General features: G+C 48.3%; 1 protein-coding gene across 1 annotated transcript in view; it reads left to right on the plus strand.

The window, feature by feature from the left end:
• LOC119383613 (dual specificity tyrosine-phosphorylation-regulated kinase 4) overlaps nt 1-27334 on the plus strand; it is a 321020-nt gene that overhangs the window by 269073 nt on the left and 24613 nt on the right. The window contains exon 5 of the mRNA XM_049412594.1: nt 10062-10198. Within this exon, the coding sequence (XP_049268551.1) occupies nt 10062-10198 (137 nt within the window). The remainder of the gene's footprint in view (nt 1-10061; nt 10199-27334) is intronic.

A 27334-nucleotide genomic window follows, 5' to 3' on the forward strand; every position in this document is an offset into this window, starting at 1 on the left:
TGATCTTGCCTGCTTCGTCCAGAGTCGAGTTGACGAACTTGCAGAGGAAGAGCACATATTCGATGTAACTTGTGAAAGTCTCATCTTTTCGCTGTACGCGGCCACGCAAGCGCTGTTCAGCACGAAGCCGACGCACAGCAGGACGGCCAAAGACCTCCGCGAGGGTTACTGTGAATTCTAACCAGGTAGAGAAATCGCTTTGATGATTTCTATACCACAGTTTCTTGGAATAAGAAGTGCATACTGATCGACCCAAGTTGGCGTTATTGTGAAATGACTGAAAAGTATAGCAACAAGAAGTGAAATGTCTGTGGGAATAAGTGGGAACTGGAAGGGTGTGTCACTAAAACTGGCAAACTTTTTCTCTTATCTTTCTTTTACTGTGGATCATTCAAACCTATAGACAGGCACGTGCACTTTGAAAGGAGATGGCGAAATCATTCGGAGCGCTAGAAATACATTGATACATTTGAGATTCTTTGAATGGAGAACACTGAATGGCCGTGAAAAGACACTGCGCTACATACATACAACTTACAAACTCGAACAACCATGAAGAAGCCAGAAGGCTATCAATGAAGCCCACATCCAGGTCATGCAGGGTAAAAAAAAAAGCAAGAAACACGATTCCTGTGTTGTGGATGCGACTGCGGCTTCCAGCAATTTTCACGTCGAATTCTACGCTCCGCACAGTTCATCTCCTCCAGAGTATTTCTTCCTTCTTCATCGGTATACCGGAAGCGAAAGCTGTGTAAACTCTCCGGCAGTGTGAACTTCGGCCTTTTCCTCAATCTAGGTGCTCCGCGTTCCAATTGCTACCTACTTTGCCTACCAGAATGTCAACGTGGATTTCGAAAGCTCGGTCGATATTCGTAGAAGACCAGCATGTTTCCAAACAAACTCATGAGGCTTACCTACCGCCTATGTTGCGCACGTTCGCTCACGGCGTGCAGTAAGACCGGAAAGCTATTTCAATCCGCCTTTTACGTGGGTGTCAGGGAAACTCCCGGGGAAGACTGGTAAACATTCCAGTCGGCTTCTTGCTTATGTATCACAATGTTAAAAGAAAAAAAAAACATTTAAGTGCCCTTTTGTGCACGTGTTGCGCATATAAATAAACTCGGCTCTCGAGCGCTGAAACCGTCGATGGCATTCCTGCGAATGGCGGTCACGTTCAAACCATTTTCGCCCCGCGAACACGACCTGTCCGCACTTTATGTAGCCGTAATAGAGAGGGCGGGGTATCATTTTTATCGTTATTTTTTCAATTTTCTGCTTAGCGAGTAGTCACCAAGCTGTGGTTGGTTAGTTCCACAGCGATTTAAGCTGTGAGTGAGTAGTGGCGAGAATACTTCCACAATTCTTCTTTAGTAAGTGCGAAAAAAAAAAGTGTGGCCAAACGGGGTTAACGGTCTCAAAATCGTAGGTATGAACAAGCGAACGTGACATCAAGAACAACAATGATAAGAAGAAGAAGAAGAAAAAAAAGAAGAATAAACTCACAGGTTCCCTTATGCATTCGTCTAAGACGACTCGCAGGCGAAAGCAATCCAGTGTGGCTATTTTACCGTGCACCTTACATCACGCGAACGCCACCTTTTTATATAATTTTAGTCACGCTCGCGCAGGAAGGCGGCCGCTCTACAACGTCTGAACGAAACTTCCCGTTACGAAGCAGGAACGAACTTCGCAGCTTGTGTTCCTTGAATATAATTTTCAGTTGGCAGTTCAGTGCTTGTCCTGTCTTAGTAGTAGTAGTAGTAGTAGTAGTAGTAGTAGTAGTAGTAGTAGTAGTAGTAGTAGTAGTATAAACTTGAAAGCGCGAACGACGAAGACGAAACACATACAACAGGACTTGCGCTTAACTTGCAACTGGCGTTTATTGGTAACGAACATCGTGATATACCCCCGCATCAAGCTCATGCATATGCACTCGTCATCCCACAAAAGATAGCGTGGGTTTATTTTGAAAACATGATATTTGAAAACAAATCTACGGTGTATCAATGTACTTCGAAAGAAAAGCCACTTCATTTTCTTTTAACAGCAAAGAGGGGCTGCTGACACACTTATCACCTGCTTTCTTTAGCAAGTAAGCCTCGACGATTTCGCGTTCTGTTTTTGAACTGCTTTTTTTCAGAAAAGTGGTGTTGTAAAATAAAGGGGTACAAGCACATTGCTTGCAATGTTCTGCCAAGTGGCTATCGAATTCCTTTCTGACATCGTTATTGTGCTGTCTCGCCCTGTCATTGAAGCATTGACTAGTCTGTCCAATATAGACACGTTCACAACTCAAAGGAATATGGTACACTACGCTAGCAGTACACACAGTGTAGACAGTCTTATGATTGGTATGACATTGCACGCGTTTCTTGGTCCTTTGAAGGTTGCAGACAGCTGATAGTCTGCAAGGCGCTGAAAAAATCTAGATTGATATTATGTCGGTTAGATATCTTCTTCAAGTTATGAGACACTTTGTGAAGGTATGGGATTGCATGCACAGGCCTTTTGTCAAGATTTTTTGTGGCCCGTTCCTTTTGCTGTTTTGATTTCTTGAGCAATGTCTCGCATACAGATGATACAACATGCACTGGAAAACCTGCCTTCCTTAATCTGCTAACTTGCTTGGACACGCTTGGTTCCATCTGGTGAACGCATGACTTGCGCAAGGCATTAATAATACAAGTGGAGGCTATGTCCCTTTTTATTAGCTTGTGTGGGCACTGTCGAAGGGTAAAACACTTATCTTTGACCTAGGGTTATAACTCCAACAGGCATGACTAGATGATGAAAAAATACTCTGAAGGTCTAGAAACTGGATGGAATTTCCACAGGGCAATTCCAGGATGGAAATTCCAGGATGGAATTTCGACCGTAAACCTCAGCCCTTCAGAAACGTTGGTGAACAAAGAAAGCAGGTGATAAGTGTGTCAGCAGCCCCTCTTTGCTGTTAAAAGAAAATGAAGTGGCTTTTCTTTCGAAGTACATTGATACACCGTAGATTTGTTTTCAAATATCATGTTTTCAAAATAAACCCACGCTATCTTTTGTGGGATGACGAGTGCATATGCATGAGCTTGATGCGGGGGTATATCACGATGTTCAGGGTCGACCACATCTAAGCTGAACACCTCATTAGTATTCAAACCGGTAAAACTAGAACGTTTCTTATACTTCACGAGTGCAATGCCCGTTGTAGAACGTCTAATCATGGTGTCGACAAACACAGTAATGATTTTCCGAATTATGTATTAAACAACAGCTTCAATGAGGTCTTGAATACTAATTAGGTGTTCAGCTTAAATGTGGACGACTCTGTTCGTTTCCAATAAACGCCAGTTGCAAGTTAAGCGCAAGTCCTGTTGTATGTGTTTCGTCTTCGTCGTTCGCGCTTTCAAGTTTTCACTAATGATGGACCAACTCGCCCAAACCAAGGTATTGTAGTAGTAGTAGTAGTAGTAGTAGCAGTATGTTCGTTTTTCGATTCCTTTTCGTCTTCTCCGTGCTGCTTCATGTTTTACCCTAGATAAACCAACTCGGCCAAATCAAAAGTCACAGTACCACTATATAAGCATATTATTGCATATTTTACAAATGATTATATATATATATATATATATATATATATATATATATATATATATATATATATATATATATCGGGGCGGAATGTAAAGACTCGCGTAGGCTGCTTTGCATGCACGTCTGAGAAACTCAGGTATTCAATATTGTCACGGGTACCAAATTATCACGGAGACCAAATCGTCTAGGATCTCATTAAAATATGCTCATTGAAAGACGTTCATTGCATTAAAAGATGTACAAGTCGTAAATACCACGTAATCGGGCCTTTAGCGATGCGAAGAGTTCGAAAACTGCGCAATCAGTGTCTTCTGCGTTAACGGCATGCTGTATTTTGTACGAGTCATAACTGCATAATGCTCCATAAGCTTTACTAAGGTGTAAGACCTATGTTGAATGCGTCTATATAAACGGGCTCTTACGATATATATGCTCGTAACTTACCTAGTATGCTGGTTAACCGGATAGCATCGATAAGTCGTTCGAGCGAAGTGGAACTTTCTTTCTTTCTTTCTTTCTTTCTTTCTTTCTTTCTTTCTTTCTTTCTTTCTTTCTTTCTTTCTTTCTTTCTTTCTTTCTTTCTTTCTTTCTTCACCAAACTCTGTAATGGAGACTCGTGCCCATCTTTAGGATGAAAGCAAACCCAGCTGTTATCTTCTGCCTCTATAAAACACCTCCATAATGACCAGCGATGGATCACTATGCGTCCAACGAAACAGCCTCGTCAACCTCAACAACTAAGAAGCTAAACCTGCAGACGCTACACAGAAAGACGACACTGCACATCAAAGCGATATCATTGATCAAGTCGTCATAGATGCGGCTGGTCACGGAGGCGCAGCTCGCCGCTCCATCACTGGCTAGCTCGCTCGCTTTCGCGCCCAAATGTGTGAGCGATTCTGCTACATACATAAGCCCGTGGCACTCTACAGACCATGCGAGTGCGTGAATGACTGCGCTTGTGTTTGTTTGTTTGTTTGTTTGTTTGCTTGTTTGCTTGTTTGCTTGTTTGTTTGTTTGTTTGTTTGTTTGTTTGTTTGTTTGTTTGTTTGTTTGTTTGTTTGTTTGTTTGTTTGTTTGTTTGTTTGTTTGTTTGTTTGTTTGTTTGTTTGCGAAACGCCTCGGTCATCAACTTCGCGCTCGGCCTGCGGGCAATCACTTCGTGCAGCGACCGAAATTGCTCCGGGGAACCTCCGCAGCTCTCCAGGGGCTGTCGGCTCGATCAGAGCGTGATGAGCTCTGGTTTCGACGCCACAAGCGTAACGCTGTCGAAAGAAAGATGGAGAATAAAGAAAGACGAGAACGATGATCGGGATAGACAGAGATTGAGGCCCGCAGCTGATACGTCTCCGCGTGGCAAACATACTCGGAACGTCAACGAATGTTTTGAGTCCTTATATATCATTACACGCACGTACGAACACACACACACATGCACATACGAACACATACGCACACGCACACATACGCGTCGGGTTACCCTGAGGTAGCGTCGGCTTACCCTGAGGAGAAATAAAGTGAATAATTTAAAACTTTCATCGAACTAAATAAGTTCGCCGAAGGAAATAATTCAACTATCTTCCAATTTGTTCATATACGGCAGCTTCCCCAGTGAAGTTCCCCATTGTCGTCAATGGAAAACTTTCAAAAATTATTTGCTTGCTTAAAACAAAAAGAATGTATCGATAAAGCTTGTCATATAAGAAGGACTATTTATTTGCTTTCGAATAAGGTATAGAGCTGATTTGCAAATGAAGCACCGCGTGGTGTAAGTTGCGTGTCAATGTGGCCCGATAAGAAGATTTTCTGAAGCTTGTGATTTTTCCGGTAAGATTTACAAACTTCAGTAGCCGGAAAATATTTTTATCGCAAGATACTTTCCGTGGAGTGAGCATTCATTATTCAGATATTCATACAAAGCGCTATTTTACAGGGGGAGAAAATGCAGCTTTCAGCATTTTTGCAAGATTTCATGAAGCATATATGACAGAAAATTTGCAGTAATCTTTTTTGAGATTCAAACACCTTGCACAAACGCCTTTGCTTAACATGTAAACCAAGTTCGGCATCGAAACATGAAATGATAATCTTAGAGTAAATCTTCAGACAAACATCACTCAGACGACATTTCGCGAAATACGAAAGGCTTCCACGCGACCAGTTTTTTTTTCTAAACGAAATATTCTAGCAGTTAACTGTTTTAAGTGCAATAAATCGTCAGGATCTTTTATTATTATTTATTTTTAATGCATTTGATGCCAAAATGGCTGGGACATTTGGCGTGGAATGACCCAACTCAATTTCAACAGTGCTTATAGTCATTTAAGGACACTAAAACGTGACGTCATGAAAACTCCCCACTCAGACGGACCTACATCCGGGGCATTTGCGGATCCCAAGAACACGACCATGTCCACGACTCCCACGAATGTGCTGTACCGCCTCCGCGACTTCGAAGAAACCAAAACCGCCCACGCCGATCACGAACTCAAACTTCTTTAAGCGCGCGTGTGCTCTTCAACGACACTGCCGCGTGGGCAGTTGTGGGTCACCGCGATATTAAACCGGCAGATCTCCGATATGCAAATATACCTAAGTGCGTGTGATGTGTCACTGGTGTGCTAGCGTCACTTAAAACGTGTATGTGCGTATCAATTTTGATATGTTCATATTGAAACCTCTGCAATTAGTATATTAGCTTTTAATAGTTAATCAAGTGCTAAAAAGGTTGGATAGCGGTCCGTCTTTAACTAAACGCTGTTTTTTCGCGATCGCATTGTCATTGTGCCCTTGTTTTGTGTGACAGCTAGCGACCGCCAGTACAGCGTTGGTTGGTTTGTTCGTTGCTCAGCAGCCTGGCGCAACCCACCCCGGTGTATCGGCCAGCGAACGGGCAGTACATTGTTGTCGAAAGCAAATATCTTTAGAAAGGAACTAGGCTCAAAAATAAATAGCTTAGAAGACAGCTCGCTAATGATAGCAACAAAACACAAATGATAATAATAATAATAATAATAATAATAATAATAATAATAATAATAATAATAATAATAATAATAATAATAATAATAATAATAATAATAATAAACTTAAGGTAAATAACCTTATCATTGAATTCTTTTAGTCTCCAATAGAAAAATTGGGGGACCCTTGAGCTTCGCCTTTAAGAGTTGAACGCGATAGCGAAATCCGGCCCCTAGTGCGCACTTCAACCACTAAGTGCATACTTATTAATGTGTATTGTTACACACACACGCACACAGACACACACGTGCGCGCGCGCGCGAATGGTACAGGTTTTTGATCTAAAGCAAGAGTCGCATAGCCTCCAAGATATACGCCGCGTGCTCGCCATCTCGGAGGCCTTGAAGAGTCTCACAATGCCTCATAGATGGCAGCACATTATCTAGAGTTTGCTGTTTGCTTGATCAACGCCTCCGCAAGTCGGCGTTGGCTTGATTGTCCATTTTTGTTTGAAACTTCGTGTGTGTTTTTAGCGGCGATGGCTGCACTATCCCGGCCTTTTTCGACGTAGTTTAATGGCCTCCCAAATGCGCCTATAAATCGCCGAATGGGCTCGTTCTCGTCGTGACACCTGCCGAACAAAATGCGTTAGGAGACTCTTTCCACTACATGGCATTTATGTAGTGTTTTTTTCCGAAGCAGCTCCAAGTAACATCGTGGCTTTGTGGTAGGACACCTGCTTGCCACGCGAACGGCCCGGGTTCGATCCTCAATGGGACCAAAGATTTTATTCTTTATTTTTATTTCCTTTCTCGATTTTTCGGTCACGGACGATTTTTCGCTCACAACCAACGGTGCCGACGCCGACGGCGGAATTTCTGAGACACGAGCTCTCTAACGCTATCGCGTTAAAATTACATACGGTATCACAAACGCTTCTGTGGCTGAAACCCAGTAGGTTAACAACAGAAGAAAGAACCGTCTTAAATGTTAAGTGCAAGCCCACATTTCGGAATGGTCTAACAGTCTTTTTCTTTGAATTTTAAATCTTCGCCACCTTAAAAAAAAATAAATGACGCATAGATTCACTCTCACTAAATTGTAGGAATAAAGGTAACCGTGCCAGACCGGACCTGTGAAGGTAAATATCAGTGGGGGTACTAGGCATTGTAGTCTGGTAATCGCTATTTCAGCCCTCCTAGAGGAGCACCGTGGATTCTTCAAAGGATAGCGCGGTTGTGGAAAATCAGACGCAAATAGGGGAGATTTAGCGGAGTCATCGGACGCGGCAAACTTTTCGAATAGCGCTGCATTTGCAAACGCCAATATCGGCTATACAGAAATTACGGGACCATCACGGGATGATACTGCGAGCGCGTCCGCATATTCATTTCAATGAATATGCGACTATGCGGAGTGTGGGTAACCAGGCCACTGAGATTTAACCCTCGAGAGGGCTAAACCTCTGTGACCTGGTTACCCACACCAAGCGAATAAGACGTCAATATTATGGGATGAGAGAATATAAGGCTTCTAAGGTACATTTTTTCCTTTGCCTGAAATAAACTTCAACTTCGCAAATTAGGGGCAGTTAAGGGAGAAGAGACAGACAGACAAACCGGTAGAATGACCGCTGCTGATAGAGACCGTGGTAACTTGCGTAAAGCCAGGACAACTGCCAGTATTGCCGCTTGAAAAATAGTCGTAACGTGTTTATCATCATCTTAGTCATCACCACCATCATAATCAGCAGCAGCATACAGTAGCGGCAGCATCATCAGTCACGGTGTACGCATTTGTATGCGTCAGCTGTGCCGCGCGGTGGAAAGGAATCATCCTGAACATTGCGATAAGGTTAAACTGTGCCCTGACTATTGCTACAAACAACCACTTCACTGAAGGCGCCGTACCTTGCTTCACAAAATGTTAGACACATCACGTTTATATGCACCCCATCAACTCGGTGGCCACCCTATTTGAAAACGGCCTCGACCTTACATGTATATCTGAAAAGTATACCGTTCCCTTTGCGTCCATGGTTCCTGCTACTCGGCAGGATGACGTTCAGAGGATGGTGGAGATTGGCAAGGATTATACAGAGCAAAATGTGATGACGTAATAACACAATGTTATCGTGACCAGTACACAAAATATTGCACTGTGCAGTTTGCCTATTACTCTGAGACACGTTACTCGTTCGTGCGAATGAATCGAGAATCTTGCATGCAGGCCAATCAGTCTGTCCATTACAACTACTCACAGTCTATCTCACGCCTACAAAATGCGGATTACAGTGACACAAGATAATAATAATAATAATAATAATAATAATAATAATAATAATAATAATAATAATAAGAAGAAGAAGAAGAAGAAGAAGAAGAAGAAGAAGAAGAAGAAGAAGAAGAAGAAGAAGAAGAAGAAGAATAATAATAATATCTGGGGTTTAGCGTGCCAAAACCACGATATGACTATGAAGCACACCTTAGTGGAGGGCTCCGGAATTTTCTACCATCTGCTGTTTTTTAACGTGCACTGACATCGCACTGTACACTGGCCTATAGTATTTCGCCTCCATCGAAATGCGACCGCCGCGGCTGGGATCGAAAGCGCGACTGTCGGGTCAGCAGCCGAGCCCCGTAACAACTGTACCAACGAGACGGTCTGTGACACACAAGCGCACACGTGGACACAGATTCCATTAGGGAGATCAAAGTGTTATGTAGTATAAGTAAATGGAGGCAGTAGCGTGTTGCAAATGATCGAGTCCCTAAGGGTGCCTCAGTATAGGCCAGAGCACTAGATAGAGAGAGAGATTAAAGAAAAAAAGAAAAACAGAGGAAATCTCCGGTTGGCTACCTTGCATATGGGAAGGGGAAAGGGGAAAGAGCGTTCCTTTCATGAAGGTTGACGGACCTCAGTATTGTAAGTGAATAGCAAAGAAGGTAAGTTAGCACGGTCGAATCAATTACGTGAATGAGTGTCGTTATGAATAAAACTGCGGCATTTACTAAAGTATAAGCCATATCGCACTACGTAGATAACAAATAAAACTTGCCTATAAAACAACAATAAGCTAGCAGTACAATGTTTAGACCCCAGCAACCCCCCTCCCCCCTCCCATCCCCCCTGGCCTTCCTAGAGGAACAACAACCACAAAGGTATACGCTGTAGCAACAATGTCGAGAGTTGGGCCAGTTGGCACGTGACTGGAGGTGAAAACCAGCAAGGAAAACAACGGACACAGAAAAAGAAGGCGACAGGACCGAGCTGGACTAAACATCAGAGTTGTTAGTCCAGCTCTGTCCTGTCACCTTCTTTTTCTGAGTCCGTCGTTTCCTTAGCTGGTTTTCATCTACAATCAGCTATACACGCTGTTAGGTTGTATGTGACCATAAGAACGCTCGATGTGAAGCGAAAGAAAATGTAAGTACACCAATGCAACAATAATAAAAAACAAAACCGCGAGGCACCGGTCTGCTAATCCCATACGTCTTCCCACGCGTGATGTGCAGGTGATGCATGACCACATCGCGTACCGGTACGAGATTCTTGAGGTGATCGGGAAGGGCTCCTTCGGCCAGGTCATCAGGGCCTTCGACCACAAGACCAAGGAGCACGTCGCGCTCAAGATAATACGCAACAAGAAGCGGTGAGTAGCCTGTTAGATTTTTAAGGCGGAAGCCTTAGATGCCTCATCAAACGCGAAAATTGACTGACGGCGTCAGCACGAGTGATGCAAAAAATCATCATCACGTGATGATATCATCATGACATCACTGATTGCCAAAATTTGTGACGCCGTCATGGCGTCGCATAAAGTGACGTCACATGATGCCGTCATCAAATGACATCACAGCTTGGTCAAAGGTGGGCCGATCACGAAGGCAGGGCAAAACCTGTTGAGATGCAGAAGCATAAAGTTTCATATTATAATACCTAAAGGGGAATCTGGCGCTGGTGTCTATGCGGGCCTGAACGGCGCTTCGACCACCATGGGAATGATGGGAAGTACAGGCTTCGGATCTGCTTTGGATGGATTACGTTCTTACGGGAACATACAGTAGAGACCTACTGGAACATTTTGACAAAATTACAGCATCGCACTACAAAGCGTGTGGCTTCCCAGGACAATTGAACAACGCCCATGCGGCCCCATTGTAAAATATTAAACACATTGGGAAGCCACGTTTGTAGTGCGGCATTGCAATTTTAGCAGAATGTTCAAATAAGTCTCTGCTATATAGGAGCGGGAGTTGTTTTTGGTAACTAGCTGTTTTCGTCGGACAGACAGACAGATAGACAAAGAACTTTAAATGAAGTCCTAAGGAACTAGCCAGGGAGGATCCGCTGGGGCCCCCGGCCCCGCCGCTGGCTTCTTCTATGTCGGAATCGGGAGGCCATGCCTCTAAGCTCTTTCACGGGCCCTCTCGACGGCCGCTGACTGGCTCTTGAGTGCGGTACTTGAGATGGCCTCTTCCCAGTCCTGTTCGTTGGTGTGTGGCGTATCCCGTAACGCAGGACACTGCCAGAGCATATGTGCTAGAGTGCTAAACGCCTCCCCGCAATCCGGGCACTGTGCATCAATATCTCTATTAATCCGGCTTAGGAAACCTCGCGAGGGATATGACCTCGTCTGAAGTATCCTAAGCGTGATCGCTTGAGATCTGCATAGCTTTTTGGTGTGGAGGCGGGAAGCGCTTGCGGTCCTCTCTATAGTGGGAGACGATCTCGTGAACGGTTAATAAGGGGTCTCTGTTCCCGATCTCCTCCGAATCCAATGAAGCCTCACCGCCGTCACGATGCGTGAGTTCTCGCGCACGGTGGTGAGCAGCCTCTTCGGGCCGGCAGCATGTCCTCGCCCATGTGAGCGGGGAACCACGCGACGTAATGCACGGAGGCAGAATTAGTGGTTGACTTGCTTTTCAGGAGCGCTGCCGCCTATAGCAATTCCATTCCTGAGGCGAAACCTCTGACGGCTGCTTGGGAGTCAGTGTAGATATACGGCCGTTTACAATCCTGCATCGCCAGCGCAACCGCCACCTGCTCGGCTACGTCGGCCGTTACAGCGGCTACCGAGGCAGCATATAGGAGCTCGCCCTTTTCGCTGACTGCCGTGATCGCGAACTTACCAGAGCATCCATATTGAGCTGCGTCCACAAAGGCTTCCATGCCTACCGTTTTCTTTAAGATCGCCCTGGCACGAGCTGCTCGCCTGCCCGCATTGTGCTGTGAGTGAAAGTTTCTGGGGAAGGGACTGACGTCGTAGGTCCTTCTTGATTTATCGTCCAGTTGAACTTTATAACGTGGCCGCAAGCCCGCCTCCAAAAGGCGCCTACCTGCGCTGGAGACTGAGACCCTCGTGACCTGCGCCGAACATTGCGCCTCTATTAGTTCGACGGTGGTGTTGTGAACACCAAGCTTCATTAGCCTGTCCGTGCTCTCCGTGACCGGAATACCCAGCACGTTCTTGACACTTTTCCACATCAGCGTATCAAGCTTGTCCCTTTCGGTCTTAGTCCACTGCAAGGCCGATACCACATAGTTGATGTGGCTCATGAGAAAAGCGTGGTGCGCCCTAAGCAGCTTGTCCTCGCCCAGTCCCCCCCCCCCCTTTCTATAAAAGACTCTCGTGGTTAATCTGAGAATATTCTCGGTTTTAGAGGTCAGATGCGCAATGGTTTTGGCATTACAGCCCTGGCATCGAGCAACAGTCCGAGAACCCTGATCGAATTCGCCCTTTGGATCTTCAGGCCGTCCCGCGTGTAAACGTCTATGATGATCTGCTGGAGCGGCACGAGCCCCCGAACTCCCTGCCTTGCCGGTCTGTATAACATGAGCTCCGACTTGGCTGTGGAAAGTCGGAGACTCGTGCCCCCCAGGAAGATATGATCTTTTTTGCCTATTTCCCTTTCAGTTACGGCAGGCTACCGATGTCACCGACGAGAGATTGCGCTACATGCACATGACCCCAAATCCTGGTTATGCATACTATGACTGTGAATTTGTTTTATAACCACACAGCCAACGATAACGGTTTTTTTTATTGCGAGCGCAATTATATGGACAATCTCGGCTGGTTTTAGCCGTTGCCGTCATGTCCCGGATATGTATATGTATGTATATATAAATAAAAGCCACAAAGAAAAATAAATCAGAAGAAAAAAATTCCGAAGCGCGCCACCGGGATTCGAACCTTCGACCCCTCACTCCGCAGCTTCAAACAACTCGGCCACGAGCCACCGGCTGTTTAGCATAACAACGGCAACCTATTTATATACACAATTTAATGCTAACGGCACGCAGAGCTTGGAGGTGCTTCGTGTGTGTAGTATCACCCGCGAGATTGCCCGAAGGGCGCGCTTTAAAGCAACGCTCTTGCATTTTCCTTCAGTTTGAAAGCTGCCCTTGAGACGCGCACTAAAAAGTGGCTCTTGTCTGTACCCACTGACAATGTCGAACGCCGAGAAAACAATGCGTCGAATGCCACCGTGCTGCAGGAGACGTGAAGGGGTGACTCAACGAGGCGGCGAATGCCGCTGCCCGCGCTTCTCTCACCCGGGCCGTTGCCCCTCCATGTCCCGAGACGGAATCTGGCAATACGAATTTGACGCGCTTCCGCGAAATTCTGGCTTATTACCGTGCTTCGCGCCGCCTCTACCCAGATCCCGCACGTGGTCTGGAGAAGGCGGACGAACGACTGCTACGCCGCCTCCAGACAAACACCTATCTTAGCCCGGTGGTCGCCAGGCACTTTTTGCCGGAAATCAATGGCACCTGCTCGACCTGTCAGGTCCTCGCCGACACCTATCACGTCGTAGCTTCGTGCCCCTGAGGGCCAACCCACTTCCCTTCTCATCCCCCTTCCCCATCCCAACTAGAGAGGCTTGGGAGGAGTACCTGCTCGGCTGCTCCACCTTAGATGCTCAACGCTCCTTGGTGACGCGCGCTCGGGCAGCGGCCAGCTCCATTGGCGTCCCGGAATAGGGTCTGGCCACTCAAGCATGCAGTGCCTCACACTGCAACTCTTTGGCTAATTTTCACTAATAAAAATGTTTTCACCACCACCACCACGCGCCGCAGTTTTAAAGAAAAAGAAGTCTAAGAGCGTTGGGTTGTAGCGCATTGCTCAAACACGAAGTAACAACCATAGGCGTGTGCAGGGTTCCCCTTCAGGGAGTGGGGGGGGGGGGGGGGGGGGGGGCGAAAGTTCGTCGCAGCGCCCCCCCTCCCAATTATGCCAATTCATGGCGCTGACATCCCCCCCCCCCGGGCCGCAGTGCCCCCACCGCTCTCCCTATTATGTCGATGTGTGGGGCTGGCTTTGCGCCCCCCTCCCCCCCCCCCGTGCGCACGCCTACGGTAACAACCGTAAAAGTTCGCGCTCATCCTGTGTGTACCTGTGCGTACTTTTTTAGTGTCCTTCTTAGTGTTTGAGCAGCGCGCTGCAAGTGTCGAGCTCTGACCGTTGTTAGTTCGCGGTCTTCCTGTGTGTGTTTTTTTCGTCAGTCCTTTGCGCTCGAGCAGCGCGTTGCAAGTATCGAGCTGCGTGCCGTTCGTCGTGTGACATTCTAATTTGTTGCTATCGCATTCATTGCTGCGCCGTTGCAGCGAAACTGTGGCTTTTTCGTCAACATGAACCGACACGCGCTCTCTTCGTCCTCTTCATCGTCGTCGTCCTCTTTTTCTTCTGTTCGGTTCCCAGAACGCGTGCGCCGATTTCTTCGGCGCACATCCTTCGACTGAGCAGTGAAGACGCCACTGTATACCTTGAACGCGTCCCACGACTCTGGACCGGATCAGAATAGGGAGGCGCGCAAGGCTCCTAGATCAAGTGTCTCAATCTCATCCCAGCTAGCGGGCCGTAGTCACGAAATTTAGTCCCGCAAGGGCCGGGACAGTGAAGGTAGAAGCGGAAGTGGGGGAGGGGGGAGGTAGTTTGCACAAAATGTCAGCTAACGTTGCATTTCAAAAGCAGTCTTTAAACTATCTTATATATGGATCATTTCTGCAGGGGATTCGGCACCAGGATTCGAACAACGCGTCGATACCGATCTTCAGAATGACCCAAATACGGAAATCGATTCTGGACTATCGTTTTGTTTCACGGTTATGTTACAAGGCATGGGCTGCCTCACGAAAAAGATCGCTTGAGACCAGTCATGTCTTTGTAGGCCATGAATATACTTTAAAAAAAAGTATATATATATATATATATATATATATATATATATATATATATATATATATATATATATATATATATATATATATATATATATATATATATATATTGTAATGACAAAGAACGACACCGGGGCTCTGGCGCGAGAGCAGGATGCGCGAGGAAGAGAAAGACGAGGCAGAATAGAACAGCCGGCCTAGTGAACAGGCGTTGTGTCTATTTCCCTGTCTCGTTCCTCTACAATGGCGCAGTCGTCGAACGGCTTTGGCGGACCCCAGCTGTTAGCTTGAGGTAACGCGTCTTCTAGAGGAACGCCATCACGCTTCCTCGCTGATGGAACCCGCAGGTAGACCACCGCGGCAAGCATCCATCCCACCACCAGCGGACGGCGTCCAGGCCTCCGTTGTGGTTCCGGGGAACTACTTGTCCGGTGACGCACTACTTCGCGGCAACAATGAGCACGGGCTCCTCTCGCCCAGGGACGGCGTACATGCCTCCTCGCCACCACCTGCCAATCTGTCGGCGCTTCAGGCACCGTCCGTGGACGGCGTACAGGCCTCCTCGGCGGCTCCAGCCCCCTTCATCGACGCCGCAGTACCAATTCACACCTTGACATCGCACGGGTTCCGGTTGCCCCGGAACGCGGTTGACGCTTTCGATGGTAAGGCTCCCTTGCCCAGGACTCTGACTAGATCTGAGTTTCCACGGGACGCCGTCCACGCGTCCATGGCCATGGGTTGTGCCACCGTGAGTACCGGAGCCGTTGTATTCCCCGCAGATGCCGGCCCTGGCTCTCGGTGCGGATCACCCGACAGCGCCGAGGAGCTGCTGCGTACCATCGCGCAAGTCCGCGTCGCGACTAACGCGTTGACAGCGTCAATCTCCGTGCTGTGTCCTACCGCCTTGCCAGCACTGCACTCGCTCAATGCCGCGTTGGCCGCCGCCGCCTCGCAAGATCATGAACAGAGCTCACCCGAGAGCCGCAGAGCGCTGGGGTATGCCCTCACGGAGCTTTCAAACCAACTCGGCTGGTTGGCGTCGTCATGCTCCGGAGTTTCGCCTACCGTATCACCATCACCGGCTGCCAGCGAACTACCGGAATTCCGCGGCTTCCAAGACGACGCCGGCAATTGGGTGGCCACCGTCAACGCTCTTGGAGCTCGTGAGGCGTGGACGGACCAACAGAAATGGTGCGTGGCCATTGACCGCCTTCGTGATGCTGCGAAAGCATGGCACAACTACGAAGGTGTGAAACAACAATCCTGGCATCAGTGGTGTGCAAGATTGACGACTGTTTTTCGACCACTTTCTCATGCCTGTGATTCCCTCACTGCCGACTCAATTTATACCACGGATGGGAGAGGTGAGGCACACCACCTCGACGTGGCACCTCGACCCTCCACCACCCTGCCCTCCCTCGGTGACCGAGATCAAGAGCCGCGTCATGACTGTGTAGCTGTGCCCTGCACCAACGTCCCCGCTCCTGAGCCCCGGCCCGATGGTACAGCTGTGTCCTGCAGCTCCTTCACAGGAAGCTTCGCGGAACGCTCCGCGCCAGACACCGACACAGGCCGCCAGGTGCACTTGTCGCGACCCACCTCATCACCTTCCTTCCTTGTGACCAAGCCTGCCTCCAAGCCACAGAAGTCGATCACGCGAGCCCCAGGCTTACCTTCACCTTGGCACGTGGACAAGCCGGCTCCTCCGTTTGTCAACACGCTACCCGTTCACAAGCTGGACGAGCCCGTGCCAGCAATCGATATTAATGTGCTCTCAGACTCACCGGAGCTACGTACGCGAAGTTCAGCGCAGTCACTGGCCGAGTGCGCAGATGGTCACCTTGCCCTGAGTAAGAGCCAAGCTGCTGGTACTTTTGACCGGCCAGTACAGCCTATGTGCGCCGATGGCGTGACTGATGGCTTCCGCAGCGATGCTGTCACATCCATGACTCCGCAGTCGGCGCTTCTAACACATCGCAGACGCGCACCGGAAAGCGCTTGCATGGACGTTCCGATCCTGTTCAAGGATGTCTCTCTGATGGAGGACGGAGAGACCAACACGCCTGCAGACATCAATGACATGCCACTTCGATCCAAGTGTCGCTCTCTTACGACCAAAGAACACGAAGTTCTGTGGCACGCACAGTATCCACATGTGTGTGGCACTAAAGTAGTGAGAAGTGATGACGCGGCAGTGCGGAAGCTCGCCCCGAGGTTGCAAAAAAAGTGCCAACTGCTCGCATCGTCTTCCGCCGCTCACCACGTTAAGCCACAGCGCGACCGAGGCCTTCTGCGACCCCCCCCCGACACAGCCAGCATCGCCCCCCAGAATGTTCGGCGGCTCTGCAGGACAAGTCGCGGCGTACACCACACCGACCATTGCGACACAGCCAGTGCCGCCCACCAGAGACACTGTCGGCAGCTGCGGCCGCTCGCAGTCGTGGCCGAGTGTAATGACAAAGAACGACACCGGGGCTCTGGCGCGAGAGCAGGATGCGCGAGGAAGAGAAAGACGAGGCAGAATAGAACAGCCGGCCTAGTGAACAGGCGTTGTGTCTATTTCCCTGTCTCGTTCCTCTACAATATATATATATATATATATATATATATATATATATTGTAATGCAGAAAACAAGAGACATAGACACAACGCCTGTTCAATAGGCCGGCTGTTCTATTCTCTACTTCTTCTTTCTCTGCCTCGATCTCACTGCCCGCGCGCCCGAACATCGGAGTCTTTGTCATCACACTCGGCCATGACTGCAAGCGCGCGGAGCTGCCGGCAGTGTCTCTGGTGGGCGGCTTTGGCTGCATCGCAGTGGACGGTCCCGGCCACGCTGTGACTTGGCTCGTGGACCTGCCGTAAGTGGGTCTGGTGGGCGACCCTGGCTGCATCGCAGTGGTCGATCTCGGCCACGCTGCGACGCTGCATGGACAGCTGCTGAAACTATCTCTGGCGGTCGGCATTGACTGTACCGCGGTGGTTGGTCTTGTGAACGCCGCGACTTGTCTTGCAGAGCTGTCGAACATTCTGGGGGGCGATGCTGGCTGTGCCGGGGGGGTCGCAGAAGGCATCGGTCGCGATGTGGCCTAACTTGGTGAGCGGCGGAAGACGACCCGAGCGGCTGGCAGTTTGATCGAAGTGGCATGCCATCGATGCCTGCAGCCGTGTTGGTCTCTCCGGCCTCCATCAGAGTGACATCCTTGAAAGGGATGGGAACGTCCCTGCAAGCACTTCCCTGTGCGCGTCTGCGATGTGGTAGAAGCGTCGGCTGCAGAGTCATTGATGTGACAGCATCGCTGCGGACGCCATCGGCGCACACGGGCTGTACTGGTCGGTCTCTTGTACCAGCAGCTTGGCCCTTACTCAAGGAAAGGTGACTATCTGCGCACTCGGCCAATGACTGCCCTGGACTTCGCGTACGCAGCTCCGGTGGGTCTTAGAGCATATTAATATCGATTGCTGGAATTGGCTCGTCCAGCTTGTCAACGGGTATCGTGTTGCCAAATCGAGGAGCCGGCTTCTCCACGTGCCAAGGTGAAGATAAGCCTGGGGCTCGCGTAATCGACTTCTGTGACTTGGAAGCAATCTTGGTCACGAGAAAGGAAGGTCGTGAGGAGGGTCGCGTCAATGAGTTTGAGTTCTCGACCGCGAAGTGTACCTGGCAGCCTGTGTCGGTGTCTGTCGCGGAGCGTTCCGCGAAGCTTGCTGTGAAGGAGCTGCAGGAGACAGCTGTGCCATCGGGCCGGGGCTCAGGAGCGGAGATGTTGGTGCAGGGCACAGCTACACTATCGTGATGGAGCTCTTGATCTCGGTCACCGAGGGAGGGCAGGGTAGTAGGGGCCCGAGATGCACCTTCGAGGTTGTGCGTCTCACAGCTGCCATGAGTGGTACGCAGTGAGTCAGTAGGGAAGGGGCTATGAAAAAGCGGGCGAAAGAGACTCGTCAATTTTGCACACCACTCCGACCACGATCGCTGCCGGACACCTTCGTAGGCATGCCATGCCTTGGCAGCATCGCGAAGGCGGTCTATGGCAATGAGCCATTTTTGATGGTCCGACCAAGCGTGGTGGGCGCCGAGCGAGTTGATAGTCTCAACCCACCCGAAGACGTCATCCTGGAAACCGCGGAACACTGGCACTGCCCAAACAGCCGGTGATGGTGCTACGGTAGGCGAAACTCCGGGGCATGACGACGCCAACCAGTCGAGTTCGTATGAGAGCTCCGTGAGGGCACACCGCAGCTCTCTGCGGCTCTCGGGTGAGCTCTCTTCATGGTCTTGCGAGGCGGCGGCGGCCAACGCGGCATTGAGCGAGTGCAGTGCTGGCAAGGCGGCAGGACACAGCACGGAGATTGACGCTGCCAAGGCGTTCACCGTGACTCGGAGTCGCGCGATGGTGGCGGAAAGCTCAGCGGCGCTCTCGGGCGATCCGCGCGTGGTGCCTGTGGTGACGTCCGAGAAGTATGACACGATCAGCGTACTCACAGAGGAGGGACCCTTGTCCGAGGGAGCTTGGACAGCACCCCTAAGCGGCTCGGGTGCCGATGGAGTACTGAGTAAGCCGTTGTCGCTGCGGGAAGCTTGGACGGCATTCCCGGGGTCCTTGCCGTTGGAAGCGTCAACCGCGTTCCGAGGTAACCGGTACCCGTGCGATGGCTTGTCGTGAACTGGTACTGCGGCGTCGATGAAGGAGGCTTGAGCCGCCGCGGAGGCCTGGACGCCGTCCACGGACGGTGCCTGAAGCGCCGACAGATTGGCAGGTGGTGGCGAGGAGGCATGTACGCCGTCCCTGGGCGAGAGGAGCCCGTGCGCATTGTTGCCGCGAAGTAGCACGTCACCGGACAAGTAGTTCCCTGGAACCACAATGGAGGCCTGGACGCCGTCCGCTGGTGGTGGGATGGGTGCTTGCCGCGGTGGTCTGCTTGCGGGTTCCATCAGCGAGGAAGCGTGACGGCGTTCCTCTGGAAGACGCGTTGCCTCAAGCTAACAGCTGGGGTTCGCCGAAGCCTTTCGACGGCTGCGCCATTGTAATGCAGAAAACAAGAGACATAGACACAACGCCTGTTCAATAGGCCGGCTGTTCTATTCTCTACTTCTTCTTTCTCTGCCTCGATCTCACTGCCCGCGCGCCCGAACATCGGAGTCTTTGTCATCACAATATATATATATATATATATATATATATATATATATATATATATATATATATATATATATATGTGTGTGTTAGACGAAGACAGTTTTTTGTTGGCCGCGGCGGGTTGGTTGGTTGTTCCTATAAGGAATGGCACAACCCACCACGGGGGATCGGCCGCGAATCGTGCGGCAGTAGGATTTGTGGATGAAAAAAAAAACAAAAAAGAGGATAATTCTAAAAAGATAATTTGTAGGTAAGCGAAAATATTATTTGTGTTTACGGTTTCCGAATTGAATGCTAAAGAGATAGAAAAAAAAGGCCGCTAGCGATAGCTCCGCGGGCCACGTGTTTCAGACCCCTGCTCTAGATAAGCTGAAGCGCAAACGCGTGCAATGCAGAACGCGGATGTCAAAACGCCATGGTCTCACTGACGAAGAAAAAGGAAAACAAGCCTCGAGCGCCACTGGTCGATGATCAGAGATAATACAGGGGATGATGGTAATGATATCACATAGGATCGCGACGCGTAAGAAGCTCGCGCATTTTGCACGTAGACGCGATCCAACCTATTCGCCGCGAGATCGGGCTACAGGTGGCAGCACCGTCGCCGCGCAAGTGTGGATAGGCGGTTGTCGGCGCGTATACAAACGCACACAACAGCGCTTCGTTGTGAGCGATTTAATCCAATTTCCGGCAAACGAAATGTGTTGACTGCAGCTTTCTGGTAATATGTGCGCTCTTCATTCCCCAATTAATGCAAGAAGCGCGCCGAACGTTACTATTACTTGTGAGAGAAGCACATTCTGCCAACCAAAGGGCTGCTCGCCTTGGGAAACAGTCGGTGTTTTCGCAATGGATGATTTGTACATGTTTACCTTGTGTTCCGCCTACTACGCACTGCTGTAGGGCGACTGAATTAAGTATTTACTTCTTGTTCATCTGGATACCCCCAAAAAGAAAGCCCGTATTTCTGCACGATGAGTTCAAATAGCACTTCGTGCACTGCGTGCTCATATATTCATCCGCATTTCTTATTCAGTTCTCCATGAAATGTAGGACACTTGATAGGTTTACTGAGGAAAGCTACGTGGCTGAGAACGCTTTAGCGCTACGGAGACGTTTAACACGCACACGCTTGTTTTTATTCCAGTAACAGTACACAACGATAACTGTACAGCACGGAACTTTCTTCGATTGATTACTTGCACGACAGTAATGAAACAAAGGCCCGGTTATTTCACGGGACCAAAGTGCGTTTTTTTCACGTGAATAATGTCCGCTGCCTTCCGTCGTTCTATAACAACGCGACACAAACGCTCAAGATAACGTAAAGAAAAGTATGTGACTTCACGCGAAATTACTACAACATAAATCTAAAGTACGCCGTTTTGGATTAATTTTGACCATCGGGGCTCGGAGTATGGGTCAACGCGTAGCTTAATCTAAGTACACTGGTGTTTTTGTATAAATTTCGCCACAAGTTAAAATTGCGCAGGGCAACTCAGTTTTGCGATTTTCGTGTCATTGCATTTTCTGTTCTTTTTAAGGGACAATTTAAGTACCGAAGTGTCAAACGTGACTTCATAGAAATATTTCTCTGTAGTGGGACCAGAATTGTACGCAACTAAAGCTCGTCGCGTAACCTATGAATGAAAGTCCCGAAGTTATACAGCTAACCACGACGCCCGAGTGCATGAGAGCCCTTTTTTTACCGCCAAGCCGCTAAAAGGCTATATTCACATAATATTTAATACTTCTCATCTTTAGGACAACGCCAAGTGCATTTCGCAATGCGCTTGAACCACAGAGCGGCCCCTACACTGATATGACTCTCGTGAACGGAGGGTACGACGACCACAGATAGCACTCTCGAAAAGTGCTCACGCTGATGTTATTACAGTACATATACAGCCAATCAAGGCCAAATGCTTCTTTACGTTGTATTAGGCATACATACGAGTGGTTAAAGTTGCACTAACGCAAAGGAGCAAACCGCCTTTTGAGGAGCTGTATAACGTACGCGCACATGCAAACACAACGTAGCTAGCAGACGACGCAGGGAGCAATCCACACTATAGGCGCGGTTCAGCTAGAAGCCGGCAGGCGGCGACTCCGCTCGATCTCGCGGCCAATACTAGACGATGAGCCACACCGCCAAGTCCAGACATATTGTGATCCATGTAAATAGTCTGTACGCATCTATCAAAGAAAAGTACTGGACCAGGAGACGTAGCTCGCGTGCGTTCCAGTCAGGTCGACCCCATCCATGGCAGGACCCTGGACGTAAGCTCGCGTATCTAATAAGCAATTAAAATCTCCGCCGAGGATAGGTCGGCAAACTCACTCATGAGTGGACTCACACAGACCCACTCAGACTCAGATTGAGGCGTGAGTCTGAGTCTGAGTGGGTCCGGATGAATAATATTTTGGTGAGTCTGTCTGAGTCCGAGTGAGTCCGCTTGAGGAAAATTTTGGTGTGCCTGAGTCTGAGTGAGCCCTAAGGGCAAAATATATTTCATGGGTTAGTCGGAGTGAGCTCCACATTTTTTGGTGACCTATACCGGACGACTACATGACGACCGCCAAGACAATACACGCTCAGGTCACGAAAAAAATTCATTAGACCTGGCTGCTTGAGCTGGCCCATAAATACACAGAATGCGTGCGTATCCCGAACGAAGACAAGACACAGTCGAAAGCCAGTACCCGACCTATCCCATCATAGAGAACGTGGTGATCTCGCAGGAGAGCTTGGTAAAAAAAAAATAATAAATAAAAATAGTGCAGATTTGCACTAGTGGTGCCAACCCTGAAGGAAAAGCGGAGCTGGATGGCCTTTTTCGTTTCTGTTTATTTATTTCTTCTCTTTCTTTCGTTTTCTCTCTGTTTCTTGTATCTCTTTTTTGTATCTGTTTCTATATTTCTTGCTCTCCGTATCTATTTTTTTTTTCTCTTTCTCGCTCTTTCTATCTTTAATCCTCTTTCTTTCCTTTCTTCATTTCTCTCCCTTTATTTCTCTATGTCTTTCTCTTTCTGTCTTGCCCTGTTTTCGCTATATCTTTTTCTTGTCTGTTTTTCTTGTATCTATTTCTATGTATTGCCCTGTCCATAGGCGTGCGCACAGGGGGGGGGGGGGTGGCCGCCCTCCCTAATCACCTAAGTGGGGGGGGGGGGCGAAATTTGCCCCATACATTGACTTAGTAGTAGTGATGCAGAACTATCGGTAAATTGACTATCGATAGTATAGATAGTTTTTTTGAAACTATCGATAGTGTAAACGAACTATCGATAGTGCGATCGGTAGTTACCATCTTTAATATTACTAGTGATATTACTGCCACGCGTGTTTATTACTTTGTTTTGACGTCGTCGAGTTGCACCCACAAAAACTGTTAGCAACGTTTGACACAGACCGCGCCGTAATGTTTCAGAAGCTTCACAATTGTTTGAGGCCATTCTGTCAAGATTACGCACCGGACGCGAATAGTCAAGTTTATTCGAGAGCTTACCCGAGCACTGCAGCGATAACGCTGGAAGGCTTGACGACTGATGTATAAAGGACGACGCGTTCCACCGATGATCAGAGAACTCAACGGCTGACGACTGCTCCCGCGCTATCAGTGCGCAGCACGTATCGCTCGTATTTGGAGTTTTGATTTTCTGGGCACAAGTTCGCCCAAATAAAGAGCTCCGTATTTCCCAGTCTTGCTGCAGCATTTTTCATCGTCACAACCACGTGACAATACTATCGATAGTGGTGCGAATAATGATGCGGTTGCTGGCCGGCCATATTGCCAAAATATTTGCGATAGCCTACTACCAGCTTCGCTTAATTTATGAGCAATGTTCGGCAGAGAAATTAACTATTTACGCAGTGTAAATGGCGGAATATATCCATCAATAAATTCGTATCCAAAAGCAACTAGTTACACCTTACAATTAACTTCTTGATATTTTTTTTTTTTTTTGAAATCATAAAATGCAATATAAATTTGAAGCCGCGCAGTCCCGCCACATGTAAAGGCTTCCTTTCCGCTACAACTGAACAGTTTGACTTAATGGTCATGTGTCAGCAAAGCACTCTGGTGAAGAACACAAGCATGTTAACTTTCTTGCCCTTCAGCCTGCTTCTCCGGCTCCACTATGTACCACGCGCGCGGGGAACCAAGTTTATTCTGCAGTGAGTCCGCGCTGTTGATTTTATACTATCGATAGTACCATCGAATTTTTACTATCGATAGCGCTATCCATAGTATTTTTCACCATCGATAGTTCGATAGTGACTCAGCTATCGATAGTATCGATAGTACCATCGATAGTTCTGCATCACTACTTAGCTATCGATACTATCGATAGCTGAGTCACTATCGAACAATCGATAGTAAGAAATACTATCGATAGCGCTATCGATAGTAAAATATTCGATGGGTACTATCGATAGTATAAAATCAACAGCACGAACTCATTGCAGAATAAACTTGGTTCCCCGCGCGCGTGGTACATAGAGGAGCCGGAGGAGCAGGCCCAGGGCAAGAAAGTTGACATGCTTGTGTTCTTTACCTGAGTGCTTTGTCACATGACACATGATCATAAAGTCAAACTTTTCAGCTGTAGCCGAACGGAAGGCGTTACATGTAGTGGAACTCCGCGGCTTCAAATTTATATTTCATTTTATGATTTCAAAATAAAAAAAAATATATAATGAACTAAGTTTGTTAATTGTAAGGTGTAACTGGTTGCTTCTGGATGTGAATTTATTGATGGACATATTGCGCCATACTGCGGAAATAATTTATTTCTTTCTCCATGAATTGCTCATAAGCGAAACTCATAATAGGCTATCGCAAATATTTTGGCAACATGGACGGCCCGCAACAGCATCATTATTCACACCACTATCGATAGCACTGTCACGTGGTTCTGACGGTGAGGAATGCTGCAGCAAGAGTGGGAAATACGGAGCTCTTTATTTGGGCGAACTTGTGCCCAGAAAACCAAAACTCAAAATGCAAGCTGTACACGCTGCGCACTGATAGCGGCGAGAACATTCGTCGGCCGTCGAGTAATCTGATCATCGGTGGAACGCGTCGTCCTTTATACATCAGTCATCGCATCTTCCAGGGTTATCGCAGGTGCTCGCGTAAGCTCTCGAATAAACTTCACTGTTCGCCTCTGGCGCCTATTCCTAACAGAATGATCTCAAACAATCGTGAAGCTTCTCAATCATTACGGCGCGGTCTGCGTCAAACGTTGCTAACACTCTTTGTGGATGAAACCCGCATACATCAAAACAAAGCAGTAAACACGCGTGGCAGTAATATCGCTAGTAATATTAACCATGGTACTACCGATTGCACTATCGATATTTTGTCGATAGTAGTACTATTGACAGTTTGTCTACACTATCGATAGTTTCAAAAAAACTATCAATACTATCGATAGTCAATTTACCGATAGTTCTGCATCACTACTTAGTAAGGTGGGGGCGGGGGGGGGAGGGGGGTCGCTGCGATGAACCTTTGCCCCCCCCCCCTTGATGGGGAACCCTGCGCACGCCTATGGCCCTGTCTTTCTATATTTTTATCTCTCTTTTTCTCTCTTGTCTTTCTTTCTATCGCTTTCTTCCTCTCTCTCTATCTCCTTCTCTCTTTCGTTCTTCCTCTCCATTTTCTCTTTCTCTCTCTCTGTCTCTTTCACGTGTTTCACGTGCTCCACTTCGCCGAGCAGAATTTTTGTTTAACGCTCGCACCTGCTTTACTCGGCAGTGGGGCTTGCCCAATTCCTGTGGCGCACGCCCACCTGTGGAGTTTTGCGTGACGGAGCACAAGTTACCGATAGCTTAAACTGCTTCGCTGTTAAAATAGTGATTCCCACTCTACCGAAGCGAGATATCGCGACAGAAAAGTGACTGTCCAAATTGAATGCGCGTTTAAATGCAAGAACGTGACCAATGGTCAAAAAATTTGTTTCTTGTAAACACAGAGCATCGAAATGTTCTGCGCGAGCCACACTGATAACTTCGGCTTATTTTACAGGGTTACGGAACGCTTGAACGTTTAAAGAAGTAATTTTGAGGGTATCGGTCATATAGAATTATTGATGTGTGACCTTACTGACCTGGACTTGTTCAGTTCGGCATGCACCCCGGGAACCTGTCCGGGGGACATGCAGTGCACACGCTACGCGACACACTTCGGCCCTCCAGAATAAGTACTGCGTTATTAGGACCAGTGGCGTAGCCAGGGGAGGTGGGGACACACCGGGCCCGTGCCCCCCCCCCCCCCCCCCCGAAATTTTTTTTGCCATGGCACACAGAGCACAAAACGACACTCGACCACATCTACCTGCCCGGCCCCCACTTCAGATCAAGGTAGATAGGTAGCACGTTTGAAACGCGTTTGTGCTGCCTTGGCGCCGCCTAAAGGCAGCGCGTTCGAAACGCGTTGAAGGCGGTGGCAAGTCAAGTTCAAGTCAAGGAGCGTTTCTGAATATGGGGGTAAGTCGACCCATGAGCTGCTTCGCATCTCCACATGGCTCTCTTTAGTGGGAGATGGTGTAATTTTTTTAAGTTGTCTCAGAGTAAGGACAGTCTGTTTTTACGTTTCGGAAAAAAAGAGGGTGCATAAAATGTAAGAGTACTTCTCGTAATCTTATGTATAATTTAGAAGAATATTTATTTGAGATATTTGACTAAACTCAATCTAGCACACCAGCTCTACCCCGACACAGGCAGGCCACTGAAGCCTAACATATAATGTGTCGCCATATGGTTCGGATCAACGTCACTAGATTAGGTCTAGATTAGAACCAACGTTACCTGCAGTCTAGTAACGTTGGTTCGGATGCCGTACGTGTACGGAATACAGTTAAAATATTCTAGTACACTCTAATACAGTTGAAGAAGCGGCCCCCCTCTCCGACCGCAGTCACTGCCCATACAGTGTAGCCCCAATTATCGAACAATAGCCAACATTACTCGTCATTTAGCCGACACGCGCCAATTAATATAGTCATTATTTAGGAAACAATAGGCGGCATTAGCCATATCAGCACAAGCGATAACCGCATGCGTCTACACTCTGCTCATTGCTGTCATGAACCGCCGCGACGGAAGCACATCGTTTGTGCGCGGAACGTCAGGTAACATTGCAATCCCAGCGAGCATGCCACGTACTTGCGTCCCTTCATTCCCCCCCCCCCCCCCCCCCCCCCCCCCCAGTGTGTTGGGTAGCAAACCGGACGCGCGTCTGGTTGACCTCCCTGCCTTTCATTCCTTTCCTTCCTCCTCCTAGTAGATGTAAAGTTAGAAATTATGTAATCGGGCGATTTGCAAACCGATCTACAAATTTATAATTGGAATTTTCGACTTGCTGCATGCAATACTCAGCAACATGCATTTGGTCTCGTCGTTGTAAAGTGCGTCGGCACAATTTTCTACTCTGGCTAATGCTAGCGGAGTCAACCT

The sequence above is a fragment of the Rhipicephalus sanguineus genome, chromosome 2, assembly GCF_013339695.2.
Source record: "Rhipicephalus sanguineus isolate Rsan-2018 chromosome 2, BIME_Rsan_1.4, whole genome shotgun sequence".
NCBI lineage: Eukaryota > Metazoa > Arthropoda > Arachnida > Ixodida > Ixodidae > Rhipicephalus > Rhipicephalus sanguineus.